General features: G+C 38.9%; 1 protein-coding gene across 2 annotated transcripts in view; it reads left to right on the forward strand.

The window, feature by feature from the left end:
- Positions 1–14,642, forward strand: part of CFAP95 (cilia and flagella associated protein 95) — a 116,893-nt gene that overhangs the window by 69,865 nt on the left and 32,386 nt on the right. The window contains exons 4-5 of one of the 2 annotated variants that reach the window (XR_015722873.1): positions 5,504–5,572; positions 11,463–13,259. Coding sequence is in view for 1 of the 2 variants with exons in the window: in XM_045772471.2 (XP_045628427.1) it covers positions 3,871–3,989; positions 5,504–5,572 (188 nt within the window). In the remaining variant the exon portion in view is untranslated. Of the gene's footprint in view, positions 1–3,870; positions 3,990–5,503; positions 5,573–11,462; positions 13,260–14,642 lie in introns of those variants that run through there. The other variant, XM_045772471.2, reaches the window with a different exon arrangement.

Here is a 14,642-nt window from a genome sequence, read left to right on the forward strand (position 1 = left end):
GAGAAATAAGAGTCATCCTTTTTTAAAGATAAAGACTTTTTACGAAGTCTCTATACTGCTTGTCGATGATGACGACCTTTTGGCAATGGTACAGAAAAGCTGCAGTTGGTAGGGGAAGTGCTACTTAAGAGGGTAAAATAAAACTCTTCAGTTATGACTGAAGATCTGAGATGATAGATGCCAAGTTCTTTATTCCGAAGTGAGGCCCCACATCTGTCACATAGAACATGCGAAGCATTTGGGCAGTAACTGATTCCGAGCCTCTTGGTCTCTCATCCACCTTGAAGATTAAAAAAAAGAAAGAAAAGGTTGAAATTGAAGAGACCTGGCTGAGAGTATTTGGAATTTGGAAGAGTCTTTTAGAGAGAATTTACGTTCTGAGTTCCACCCCTCGTTTCCCATGGGATAAGCTACGTCCTGCTGTAGTGTGGGGCCTCAAGGATATCTGGCGGCAGGGAATTTGAGTAACTGTTACCCTGAAGTTGGGGAACTTGGTTGAGTGAGGTCAGACTTATTCCTGAAGCAGCCTGTGGCATCACACAGGGAACTTGACTTGGAAAGTACCTGCACTTCCTAAAGTATGGGTCAGAGGAGTCTGCTTTCTGGGGACCCTATAAGCAACATAAGAAAGAAATGTCAGGGGCGCCTGGGTGGCACAGCGGTTAAGCGTCTGCCTTCGGCTCAGGGTGTCATCCCAGCGATCTGGGATCGAGCCCCACATCAGGCTCTTCTGCTATGAGCCTGCTTCTTCCTCTCCCACTCCCCCTGCTTGTGTTCCCTCTCTCGCTGGCTGTCTCTATCTCTGTCAAATAAATAAAAAAAATCTTAAAAAAAAAAAAAAGAAAGAAATGTCAGTTAGTGATCAACTAAAATGAATCTTTCCAAGAGAGATTCTTCTGGGTGTTAAGTTACCCTCAGCAGAAAGAGTCTGGTTACCCTCAAATGTGGAACTTGAGGGGAAATTATAAATGACTTTCTCTTTCCCTGTACCAGTTACCCAGTTAAAAGTTACTATTCTACTACTGGGATTTCTTAAATGCCACACATATAGGAAGAGTTCATCTTGCAAGATTAGAAGTTGGGACTTTGAGAAAAATTGATACTCAGGAAAATGGGGAATAAGAATGATGTTATGAAGTGAACTTCCTAAACATACATTAGATATATTTTATATTACCATTTGACTCAAGCGAGATCTTATTATGCAAATTTAATGGAAATTTTAGTGATTATCCTGCAAGTTTGTGCTGTGTTAATTTAGCAATCTCACATACCAAATTGCCAATCTCCAGTTTGTGATATATATATATATATATATATACATATATAGCTATAAAGTCCAAAAGACTTTTAAACATATGGTAGTGCTTTTATAAATTACCCACCCTTATGTCAGGTTATGAACATTTCTAGACCAAAGTGATTTTTCACATTAAAATGGTGTAGGATTTGGTTTGCCCACATGCAACAGAAACCACAAATCAACAGTGGCTGTTCACATAAGGTTTTATTCTTTTATGTAAAAAGTCTGGATGATAACTGGTCAGGACTGGTATGGAAGTTTGTCAGAAACCTACTCCTAGCTTTCTACCCTCCATCCCTGTGCAGAGCCCAAGATGGCTGCCAGAAACCTGTCATTATGTCCACATTTCACGCAGGAGGAAAAGGAAAAAAGAAGCGGGACCTTTCCTGGAGGTTGAATAAATTACTTCCATTTATGCCTCATTGTTCAGAACCAGTCACTGGTCATATTTAAGTATGAAGGAGACTAGAGTGCACTTGCTGTGATGAGCACCAGGTGTTGTATGGAAGTATTGAATCACTATATTGTACACTTGAAACTAATATTACAACATATGTTAACTAACTGGAATTTAAATAAAAACTTTAAACTTTTTTTTTTTTTTAAATAAAGGAACTGGAAAATGTAGTCTGAAACATCAGGTCCCCACCTAAAATTTTGGAGTTCTAATACTGATGAAGATGGGAGGTCTAAAATTGAAGGACAGCATTTGTCCCTGATACAGGAAATAGAGGTTAAGAGTGGGTGCTGGAGACAGATGGCTTCTCTTTCATTCTTGGCTCCACCCCTTACTAGGTTGTAACTTTGATCAAGAGTCTGAAACTTTCCACGTCTTTATTTCCTCGGGTGTGAAGTGGGAATAGTAGAGTTTTCATGAATATTTAATGTGAAGACATTTAGAATAGTGTCTAGCTGTGTGCTCTTGTCATTACCATTATCCCCATGATTTACTGCAACTCACTAAGCTGTAGTCAGTCGAGCTTCTGGAGTTTGTCTACTACACTAGCCTGGCACTTCACAGATGTGGATCGATGAATGAATAAGTCAGGCTGCATGTTTTGAATTGTAGAACTTCTACTTTCTCGCTGGTTTACCTGGGCCTTGCTTATTCTGTTTCAGCCTCAGTTTTTCCTTCCTTAAAATGAAGATAAACTATGCCAAGTGTTTTTCCTTTCTCCCTTCAGATCTACTTTCCCCCCTTCTCAACCCTACTCTGCCACAGAGGCTGACCTTTATGGACAGCTTCAGTGATCTTCCTTGCCCTCTGGCTTTCTGTTGGGATTAGCCTGTGGAAGGCACTGACAGGTGCCTTTGGGTCAGCCTTGCACATGAAAACAAAATGGTGCCTAGTAATTTTTTTTCCCAAAAGAAAGGTCTTATTTTTGTTAAAGTGTATAATATGAAGCTCAATACAGTATCTCTTACCATTGACCTGTGAACCTGGGACTCTATGAGGAAGAGTAGTTGAGCAAAAGGGTATAGGAGTCAAAGCTGGGAAATTGGGCTGTGTGGCTGGTGATTCAGGAGGTTGAAGTCTTCGAGAGTAGTGGTCAGAGAAGCCAAAGGTCTATAGAGCCATGGGGTAGACCAGGGAACCAGGGCCAGAGACTATAGTTAAAATTGCTTTGAGTAGGATAGTTTCCTAGTCATAGCAGAGCTTTATTATACCAACCCAAAGTGGACCAAAGGTGTTTGACTATAGCTATGATACTCTTGCAGTTGAAGTCTCCAAATATCTAAACAGAGGATTTTCTTTCTTTCTTTCTTTCTTTCTTTCTTTCTTTCTTTCTTTCTTTCTTTCTTTCTTTCTTTCTTCCTTCCTTCCTTCCTTCCTTTCTTTCTTTCTTTCTTTCTTTCTTTCTTTCTTTCTTTCTTTCCTTCTTTCAACAAAATCTGGTGCAATTAATGTGACCTAGGGGTTCATTGGATGTCTTCAGGTTTGAAGAAAGTCGTGGGTTCTCTTGGTAGTGGTGAGTTCTGCTTCTCTGCTGTGAACCTTCACATTCACGATCTTCTAGAGTTTGGAATGGAAAGAAATATTGAATCCTCAGCATCCATTTTTGTTTGTTAGATTCCCTAAATACTACTCATGATGCTTCTTCAGTTGATTTGAGTACATCTTACAATTTTCATGTCTTTCTTGTAATAATTGCTTGATAATTTATTGAGTAATCCTCTAATGGAGAAGGGATGGTGGTGGTGGTGCTGCTGGTATCTGAGTACAATGTGATTTACAAAGTGATTGCTACAAACATTTTCTTACTTAGGGAAATTAAAATATACTAACTTTGAGAAGAAAGTAAAAAACATTAAAGTTAGTATTAAGTTGAATGCATTTCATAGAAACAACCAATTTGATTATTTATTTTCTAATAACACGTCATAAGGAATTGCCATTTTCATATATTTAGGATGAAATAGTTGAACTGCTATGAGATAGTACTTAGTTTTTAATGTCAACAGTATCAATAATTAATATCAGAATGTACTTCAACAAGAATATTTTAGTAACTAACCATTTTTGGCAATGTATCTGTTTTTCTTATATGAGGCTTCCATTTTTCCAGATTTGGATATCAGAAGCACATGAACAAATGGCACAAGTTTATTTAAACAGAGAATTGGCTAAAATAAAGAGAAAGGCTTTATTGAATGATGAAACAATGAGCTCTGGGATTATTGAAAGGTATTCTTACTACTTTCCTTTGCTTACAGAACATACACATGCAGGAAAGGATTTGTATGAGTAGTGAGGAGGTGTAGCGGCCCCAGCTACACGTTACAGGAACACATCAATCATAGTGAACGTATCTCAAGCTTCTGTGCTTTCTGTTCATGCCATTCCCTCTGTCTGGAATTCTCTTTCCCTCAATTGTTTGCCAAGCAGCATTACCTATTCTGGGTCCAGCTAAAATGTTACTTCCTCTTTATGCATTTTTTTCTGGTCAGTGTTCTGACTATTTAGTTTTGAACACCAATTCCACAATTTACTTGTGAAATAGTGTCTATAATATAACTATAAAATGGGAATTATAAAAGTACCTACTTCATAGGTTGCCCTGAAGTTTAGGTGAAAACAAGTATGAAATATACCTAGAAATATTGCTTGACAAGCAGTAAGAATTAGGTAAGCTGTCATTGATCAGGATTAATTGCTCTTATATTCTTGCCTTCTGAGCATTTTGTTTATGTTCTGCACAACGGGTGGACTTGCATTCTAGTTAATTATATGTATGTGTGTTTCCCCTGAAATAGTTCTTTGAGAGTAGGAACTGTTTCTTGCTCATAGATATGTAGTCCTGCAGCTTGGCATCGTGTCTTTCCATGAAAAAGTCTTTCCATAGATCTTGTCTTATGTTGTAATTGTTGAGAAATGCAGTCAAAACAATGACAAAATGCTGAATTTTTCATTTACTTGTTGGGACATTTTATTTTGCAAAGTGCATGAAAGTTGCCAACATGAATAACCTTTAAGAGACTATCATAAAAATTCAGCCCCGGCTGTAACCCCCCATGCATTTGTAATAATTTTCTTCATGGTTATACAAGTTATAATTGGAGGGACGATTCAGAAACTGATCAATCCCATTAATAACTGATGCTTCTGATACAGCATTTTCTCAAGTAAATCAGTTTCTGACTACTCCCACCGTCACGGTTATTCTTGCTCACATAAACAGCAGTTGAAGCAGGCGTTTGACTTGTTATTGCTTGAGCGAGTTGAACTGTACCTACCTCCAGCTGGTAACCTGGTTCACGCAGAAGCTTCTGTTGACCTGTGTTTCTCCACACATTTAACCAGGTATATCCTCAATTTATAGGTACTATCAATTTTATTACAACAATTATTAATATAAAAACCACAAGCCATTTCTCAATACCAAGCAACATTATTTATTTGATTAGTCCTACTTAAAGCCATACTTTTACTACTATCACTCTCTGTCTTAGCCGCCTGAATAACTAGATCATTAGCCAATTGCAGCCTAAATAGTACTACTTTATATGGGACTGTTGAATCACTATATTCTATGCCTGAAATTGATGTAACACTCTATGTTAACCACACTGGAATTAAAATAATAAATGAAAACTTAGAAAAAGGATAAAAAATTCAGCCCCAAATTAGTTTTGTATGGCTTTGAAAGTTTATAAATGTCAGTGTGACATGTTTTCTTAAAATTGTTTTCTTGTTTCCAGGGACACTGGATTACCTGCTACAGGCTTTGGAGCTCTCTTTACTAGACACCCACCAGATCGGCATAAAATGTTAGTAGATCCTAAATGGCTGCAGATTGCACAAAACATTTCTTAATTAATCAAGAGGTTTGTTTGTGAAAGTGAGAGGGTGAGGAGCATACCAAGGCCAACAAAATACCCTTTACATGGCATTTTACAGACTCCTTTCCTTTAACAAAAGGGTTTTTTTCCCCCATCAGTATGCAAATACTAATAATATCATCAATCCTCATTATTCAAGATTCCATATTTGCAAATTCTCCTGCTTGCTAACATTTATTTGTAACCCCAAAATCAGTACTCAGGGTTGAGTCATTCATGGATATGCATAGGGTGGTGAAAAGCTTGAGCCACTCGATGTGCACATTTCTGGCTGAGGTGGGACAAAGCACAGCTCTGCCTTCTCATTTCAGCGCTCATACTGTGCGCCAAGTGTCCTTCTCACGGTCTACTTGTGCCATGATTTTTGCATTTTTTGTGTGCTTTTTGTTGGTGATTTTGCTGTCTGAAATGGCTTGCAAGTATAATGTTAAAGCGCTGTCTAATGTCACAAGCACAAGAAGACTGTGATGTGACTTATGGAGAAAATAGATGTGTTGGATAAGCTTACTTCAGGCATGAGTTATAATGCTGTTGGCCATGTTCATTGTTAATGAATAACAATATATATTAAACAGAGACACACATAAAACCAGGTTACGTACTGGTTGTTTGATGAAAATGTTGTGAGCAGAGGCTCTCAGGATCCTACCCCCATGTTTCCCCTAAGAGCAGTGGTTCAGTATTTGCTAATTCAGTGTTTGTGGTGCCTTTATAGAACATTACTATGAGTAATGAGAGTTGACTATAGAGCAGGGCACTGCTATTTTTTGCTGATTAAAGAAATATATTTATTTGGGGGCAGCATGGCTTGTTACTGTAGAAAAGAAATTTGTCTTCCATTCATCTTTCTAAAGAAGACAAACTTTCATAATTTCTGTACTGATATATAGATAAGTGATATGGAAATATGGGTACTTACAAGCATGATGAAATTCTAAGTATTGGGTTGTGTATTATGTAGATATGGATACATGTCATCATTACCAGAAATTTTGATGTTTTGCTTCGTTTGAGAAATGTCTGGCATTAGAACTAAGCTACTTTGCAGTCTGCCTGGGGTTAGGGTGGGAAGTGTCCTAAATGATAATGTCCCACCCCATTTCACAGTCATTTGTAATTCTGGCCAGGGGCTCTAACAGTGCAGATCCTAACACTGATCCCTCCTATGAGGCTGGCCTGGCCTATGTCTCCCACAGCCGGCTGTGGCGTATCCAAGTGGGCTCAAAGATCCACAGGGAGTTTCCCCAGAATGATCCCTGAGGAGGGTGGACTTCTGGCTTCCATGAAAGTGATGAGCTAAAAACATTCCACTGGCTCCCTTCCCTGCCCTGAAATCTGGAAATTTCAGCAAAGACATGGAAAGGCAGAATGAATCCAGAGGCAGACTTGAAAACTGTATCAAAACTTTGAGAAACTCTAAAGAAAATGATGGGTTAGTGGAGGAGAGGGCTGGGAGACAGGAAAGGGGAAGAAGAGAGAAGACAAAAGTTGAAGTCTCTGGATGGAGTCTTGGGCCAGTCCAGGGTGGGAGCTGTGATCTCAGTTGGCCAGGCTTAGATGGGAGCTGAATGAATCTTGTATATTGTGCTTGCAAACATGGAGTTACATACTCCAAGTTAGATTTTTCTGCATTGACTTTGCATGCTGTTTTCATTCCAGCACAGAAAACGAGACACCAGGGCCCTACCTAATAGATGATTTGATATCAACAGTCTACCTCCCTGAAACTCTGATCTCAGTGTTGAAATCCGTAATGCCAGCCACAGATGGCCAGTAGGGCTCAGAGTTGTTTCTTCCAACTCTAGTTCAAGAAAGCAGTCTTGGATACAGAGGAACTAAGCAGTGCATCTAAAGGAGAAAGAAATGCCAAGGAAAACAAGTGCAGTTGAGCCCAGAGATCTGCAGTAGAAGCACTTTATCTCCCTCCCTCACAGCGAAGACACCGCTGACCCTCTCTTTTCAATGGGCCACCTTTGTAGTCATCAAAGCAGAGGTAACCGATGGTCTCAGGAATGATACTGATGAAGTCCCAGTTAAAAAATATCATGACACATCTAAAGAATAAAAGTATCATGAAGAATGACAGGACATAGGCAACCTATAGAGGAAGCAAACCTGATAGAACAAGTGGAACAGGAATTTAAAGCTGTATTATTTGGGGGAATAAAGGAAACAGTTGCAAAAATAGGGAAAATAATAAAAGTCAAGTTGATGTTCACCTTCCAACAGCAGCACTGGATTGCAAGGGTATAACACTGAAGTGTTGAAGGAAAAGAATTATGAACCTGGAACTATTGAAATGGGAGGGTCAAATAAAGATATCTTCAGGCACACAAGGACTGGTTTCAGACTTACTATCCTGCCATGCATAATTCTAGAACAGGGCAAAATGTGGTAGGCAACTGTTGTCAGTCATTGGGTAGCAGCTGTGTGGCTCAGTGCTCCTTGAAATGAGAGGGGAGTGTCTCATTCTCTTCTGACTTACTCTCTGAGGATACTTCGTTCAGCTTTGGTGCAGAGAGGTGAGCCCAAGTTTAGAGCAGTATTCTTGTGGAGCTGGGAATTAGGAATAGGAATTTAGAGCTTCTGATGTGACTCAAATTTGTAGGACAAGGTATTGGAGGGAAGAACGTTGTGTGTGGAGGTGGGAACAGGAGTCCGCATGGAGTTCTCCCTGGGTTGAGGATGAGGCTCTGTATGCACTAAGGAAAAAATAGCTACCCCTGTTTTGAAAAGATCATGTAGAACTGTCTGCAGCATATTCTGAAATTTTACAGTGGTGCTCCCTCCTGCGTGGTGGTATTTCGTAGCGGGTTCCAGGGCTATGTTACCTGCCTTCAAATCCTGGCGCTGCCACTTACCAGCTATGTGATCTTGGGCAAGTTACCTACCATTTTGTACCTCAGTTTCTTCATTCATAAAATGATAATTATAAAGGCATATGTGTTCGGGGGTCGCCGTGATGATTAAGCAAGTTAATATACATAAGATAATTAAAACAGTAATTGATGTGTACATGATAAGTGCTGTCTAGAAACTCCTATCTATCAATTCAGGGAAGTGTTCTTAATTTACTTCATTGATGATTTATACCTTCCAGTTTTTGTGTTCTTTCTTTTTGGAAATCCTTTATTTGGATGTTGAATTGCTTGGCCTGGTCCTCTAATTTTCTTGTCTTTCTGTTTTATTTTTGCTTTACTATCTACTCTCTTTCTTCAACCCTACTGTTGAGTTTTTTTTTAAATCTGTTTTTGTAAGATCCTTTTTTAATTTCATGACTTTAGTATCTTATCTATCTAGGGATGTTAATAATTGTTTTCCTTAAATTTTTTTTCTCCATGTATAGTCTCTATTTCCTCTAAAATGCTTTTTTTGTTTGTTATTTTAGCGTATGGTATCTGTCTTACATGCTAGAAGCTTTCTTTTTTTTTTTTTACTTTAAAAAATTAACAGCTTTATTGAAGTATAATTTAAATACCATAAAATTCACCAATTTTAAGTGTACAATTCAATGATTTTTAGCTTATTTGCAGAATTTTGCAACCATCACCAAAATCTAATTTTAGAACATTTCTATCACCCCAAAAGAACTTTATGCTTACTAGAGACCCTCCTCATTCTCATCCCCAGCCCTAGGCAAACACTAATCCACTTTCTTTTTTATTTATTTATTTATTTAATTAATTTTATTTTAATGTTTTTTTATTATATTATGTTAGTCACCATACAGTACATCCCTGGTTTCCGATGTAAAGCTCGATGCTTCATTAGTTGCATATAACACCCAGTGCACCATGCAACACGAAGCTTTCTTGAGATACCTGATAATCAGTCCTTGCTTTTCTGCTCATGATTAACAGCCTGAGAGTGAAGCTTACTGACTTGGAGCTTTACTGGAGAGATCTAGGTGGGTCTGTTTTTTGTTTTTGTTTTTCCCCCCAGAAGCCCTGGTGTCAGTAGTCTTTCCTCTTGGGCTGGTCAGATTCCCCGAGGAAGTGCCCTTACTTGACCATCTGACAGGTGAAGTGCTGGTGCCTGTGTTCTTGGAGTGATCAGGGTATTTTGCTGGGACATCAATATTAATCTTCCATTATGTATGGTCACTGAACCATGTTGTTGATCAATGACTTTCTCTTTTACCCTTTCTAGAGAATACATTTCTAGCTTCCTGCTGGAAGAGAAGAGGGGCAGTTACCCAGCAATGGGGAATGGCAGAAGGGCCTGGAGCTCTAACAGCTTCTCAAGCAGCTCTAACCCAATCCTCCCTTGCTGATTTAGAATTTATTCAGCTTTCTGCTAAGTCAGAGACCACTTATTCATCTTCTCTCAAGCTTCCAAAATTTGTTTCTCTTGTTCCTTTTCTTATTCTCCTTATTCTTGTAGATTAATTTTTTAAAGCCTCTTTAATATGGTTTTAGTGGAGCTTTTTGAAGAAGCAAAGTGCAGTGTGTACCTTTAATCTTGACTGTGAAGTTGTCAAGTCTCATCTGAAATGTCACCTCCTTCAGAGGACCTTCCCTTGCTACTGTCACTCCCAGCCCCCATGACTTGGTAGGTCCCCTGTGGGTGTCCATGACGCTGTATGCTTCTTTCATCCTAATGCTATTCATCTTGGTTGCGATTACTTGCATTCCTGTTTGTCTTTCTTGCTAAACTCAATGCTCTAAAGGGCAAAACTGTCACAGCTCTATCCCCAGCGTCTATAGCCACTGCACAGTTATTGGTTTTTGAACAAATGGATTATTTCTGATGTGGAACAGAAAAATTTTTTAAAAGTATTTTTATTTATTTTTGCAAGAGAGAGAGAAAGAGAGAGAGAGAGAACGAGTGGAGGGGGAGAGGAAGAGAGAGAAGCAGGCTCCCCGATGAGCAGGGAGCCCGAAGGGGGACTCGATCCCAGGACCCTAGCATCATGACCTGAGCTGAAAGCAGATGCTTAATTGACTGAACCAGCCAAGTGCCCTGGAATAGAAGATTCTAATGGAAGAGAGATATTGCTGTTTCCTAGCCTATTTGATTTAGGGCTTCAAGACCTGTAGAACCAAAAGTTGTTCTGAGTTCTATTCTGGTGAATGCATTAGAAGACATAATCTTTTAGAAAACCAGTCCTTATTAGTTTGAATTGCTGAATTACTTGTTTGTCTTATTTGATTATTAGCACGGAAATAAATAAATGAGCAACTGTCCTTCACTAATACCGTATGTAATTTCGTCTTTCAGTTAATGTATACTAATTACAGTGTGTTCCATACCATAGAATGCTGTGATGTTTTAGAATCTTCTCTCTTTAATATTAAAAATTCTTTTGCTTCTTGCCAACTGTACAGCTGTGGAAGTTAAATGTCAACTTTAAAAGGCAATGAATAAGAATGAGTTTGCTCAATGGACCAAAGTAATGTGCTTCAACTTATAAAAGAAAGGCTGTAATCATAATGTAAATTTAAACTTCTAGTTACCTCTTAACAAAAAAGAAAAAAAAATCAGAATATAGGAATAGCTTTGTTATTAAGGAGACATTAGTCAGATGCATTTATCTTAATTTTTAGATAACATCCATTATATTGTGATGGCATTTGACAGTCTCTTTCTTTTCTCACAACTTAACTGATAGCCAACCCACTTTATTTTGGACCAATGTGAAGAAGACACACACCTTTCCTACTTAAACTGGCAACAAACATCTCTGGAACATACTGAAAATCAGAACTAGAGTGTTTGGACACCACTTATCACTCCTGACCTTAACCAGAGAAAAGGACTTTGTGGATAATTCCTTCCATGTATGTCACAGACTGAGATAATTTTTTTTTTCTTTTAGAGAGCAAAAGAGAAAGAGCGCAAAGGGGAAGGGAAGGGCAGAGAATCCAAAACAAGCTCCACCCCCACACAACCCTGAAGTCATGACCTGATCCAAAATCAAGAGTCAGACACTTAACAGACTGAGCCACCCAGGCACCCCGACTGAGATAAGTTTTTAAAAATTGTAATACAGGGAGCAGTAAGGTTGATACTAAAAGTGATATCAATGACTTAATTTTGAAAATTGAAATTTACATACATTGAAGCTAGATTGAGCTTCTCTAGAACTAGAGTTACTGTTTCTCTTGAGAGTTGGTTATATTTCTTTCAGTGAGTTTCCAAGGAATTAACAGTGACCAGTGATGGAAGGAGGGAGAGGGAGGCCCAAAGACCTTAGCCGTCAACAGTGTTCTTCCGGTCTCAGATGGGGACAGTTGCATGTGTGTGGCATCTCTGACATGGATCCTTTTACTACATGGATAGAAACTTAATGAGAGACACATTTCCTTTAAGGCACATAGGAAATGTGGATAAGAAGATGAATCTAATTAGTAAGTTAAGAGGCTTGCTTTGCCCTCCTATCTTGTTCTTGAGAATTCTGAAGCAACTTCCACTTAATTTGGAAGCTCTTTATGGAAAGTGAACTCACTGATGATCAGAAGGCCCTGGATACATGATTATCTTATCTTATACAAAATCATTTTATGATTGCCCATAGGAACAGACAGTTGTAGCTGATGCATTCTAAGAAGTAAGGTTTTCCATGTATAGTATTTGGACCACATCTGTGACCATTAAACAATCAACCAACCAGAAACCAAAACAACCGAACAATCGAAACAAACAACAAAAGCTTTATCAAGCAGGTCCAATTTCGTAAATGAGATTTAGTATAAATATAATTTTAAGGCCTTATTTCTCAGAAGCCCTTATTTAAATATGCATATGTAACCATGCATGGTCCTGGGATAGTGGCTCACAGGAAAAGCTAGGTTTTTTTTTACAGGGAAAAGCCAACTCTGGCATAGAATATGGGCTGGGTAAGAAGCATGCCCATGGGAGCCTGTGTCAGTTTGAGGGCAGCCAAGAAGTGCTGACTACCAACCGAAGGATGGAGAAGTATGAAAAGTAGACCTCTTACAAGGACAGCTGTAACTACTGTGTCTGGTCATTTTTACCAAATTTCATCATCTCCCGGTGGTAGTGATTAGTGTAGATTGTCAAAATTTTATCATAAATGTTTCTTGTTTCCAGAAGTCATCTAAGCTCTTATGTGATTCACATGACTGGAAAAGAAAGAAATTAATAGTGTTTTGGACCATGGGGCAGCTATTTGGACTTAGTGTGGTTTTTTTAGGAAAGACATGGTATGAGAAAATAAGAAACATGGGTTCTACTTCTGAACCTGCACTGAACCTGCTATGTGACCTTGTGCTGTCTAATAAGCCTCTCTGGGTTCCAGTTGTTTCCATCTGCAAAATGAGGGGATTGAACCAAATGATCTGTAAAGTCCTTTCCTGCTCTAAAATGTTATGGTTCTAAGGAGAAAGGCATCTGTAGTCACATAAATGGACAAGTTAAATGAGGCCAAAAAGTAGTTCAGGCAGTTAAGTTTTCATTGTTGGTATAGAGCACTTATCCATATGTGTGTGGAGTGATTACTTCACAGTAGCCATAGCGAGTTCAGGCCACGGCTTAAACTCTTTCAATTTATTTCTCTCACTGGGGCATTTAGCGTCTGTAAAACCTTTGGCACTCTTCAGAGGAAAGGGACTGAATATGAATAGTAAGAGGTTTTTTTTTTTCTTTTTTTTTTTCCTTTTCTCAAAGTACAGTGCAAGTCCTTTGCTTTTTTTTCTACTCAGACATTTATGGGGTGGCTTGTCTCTTGGTAAGATACCACCCAGATAGATGTTGAACATTTTTCTGGAGGGAAAAAAAGTAAAAAGAAAAAGAAAAAGAGAAGAGAAGAAAAGAAAAGAAAAGAAAAGAAAAGAAAAGAAAAGAAAAGAAAAAAGAAAAGAAAATGCCCTATGATGATGGTGATGAGGATAACAACAAAGAAAATGTGAAGTGGAGAGTGATATGGTGAAAAGACCATGGAAAAGGAGTGAGACAGACCAGCATCCCAGTCTTGATTCCCCTTCTTAGTCATTATAGGACCTTTTGCTTCCCATTCAGTGTAGCGTGGCGGGGCCGTATGTAATGGGCTGATTCCCATTCTCACTCCCACCTCCCACAAGCCCACATGTGGGCCATAGGACCCAGGCCAAGCCACTTAGAAAGCATTCTAGGATAGTAATTGAAGTTTGGGACAAGATTCCCTAACATTTTCCAGGTCTGTGAGTTACAGAGGGCATCTTTCTGCTGGGGAGCATCTATCTGTAAGTGAAGCTAAGCTGATGTGTGGAAAAAGACAGATGTGATGGTATTCTTTTTTTTTTTTTTTTAAAGATTTTATTTATTTATTTGATAGTGAGAGAGACAGCCAGCGAGAGAGGGAACACAAGCGGGGGGGAGTAGGAGAGGAAGAAGCAGGCTCCCAGCGGAGGAGCCTGGTGTGGGGCTCAATCCCAGAATGCCAGGATCACGCCCTGAGCCGAAGGCAGATGCTTAACAACTGAGCCACCCAGGCGCCCCTGATCGTATTCTTTTTATATGTGCTGTTATTTTCCTTCCTTTTTTTTCTTAATTGAGTTTGAATTGGGTTTCTATAACTTACACCTTTAATACTACTAATAAAAAATACTTATATGGTATATATTATGTGCCCAGCACCATTCTAAGTATGCTAACTCATTTACTTTCTACAAAACTCTGTGACTTTGTTCCATCTATATTATCTACCTTCTGTGGTGGGAAAAACAAAAGCACAGAGAAGTCAAGTAACATGTTTAAACTCTCAGAGCAGGTAAGTGATGAGCCAGGATCTTGACTGAGATTGTCTCATGGTCTTAGCCACTCTTCTATGCTGCCTCCCTGAATGATAGGTTAACTAAGGGAACTGTGAACATGGAGATGTTAATTGCTACATTTAGGCAGGCCAGGCCTTGGGCACCAAGCCATTATGGGAAGTATTGGTTCTTCTCTTGAAATTTCTGAATTCAGATTTTCCATTTTTCAAATAATGTGGCTACTGGTTCCTAAGACATATCTTGGTCTTGGCTTGGTACTTTTCTCCTGTCAGGCAGGAATCCTG

This window comes from Ursus americanus, chromosome 34 (genome assembly GCF_024610735.1).
Source record: "Ursus americanus isolate L20-20 chromosome 34, mUrsAme1.1.p, whole genome shotgun sequence".
In the NCBI taxonomy this organism is placed as follows: Eukaryota; Metazoa; Chordata; class Mammalia; order Carnivora; family Ursidae; genus Ursus; species Ursus americanus.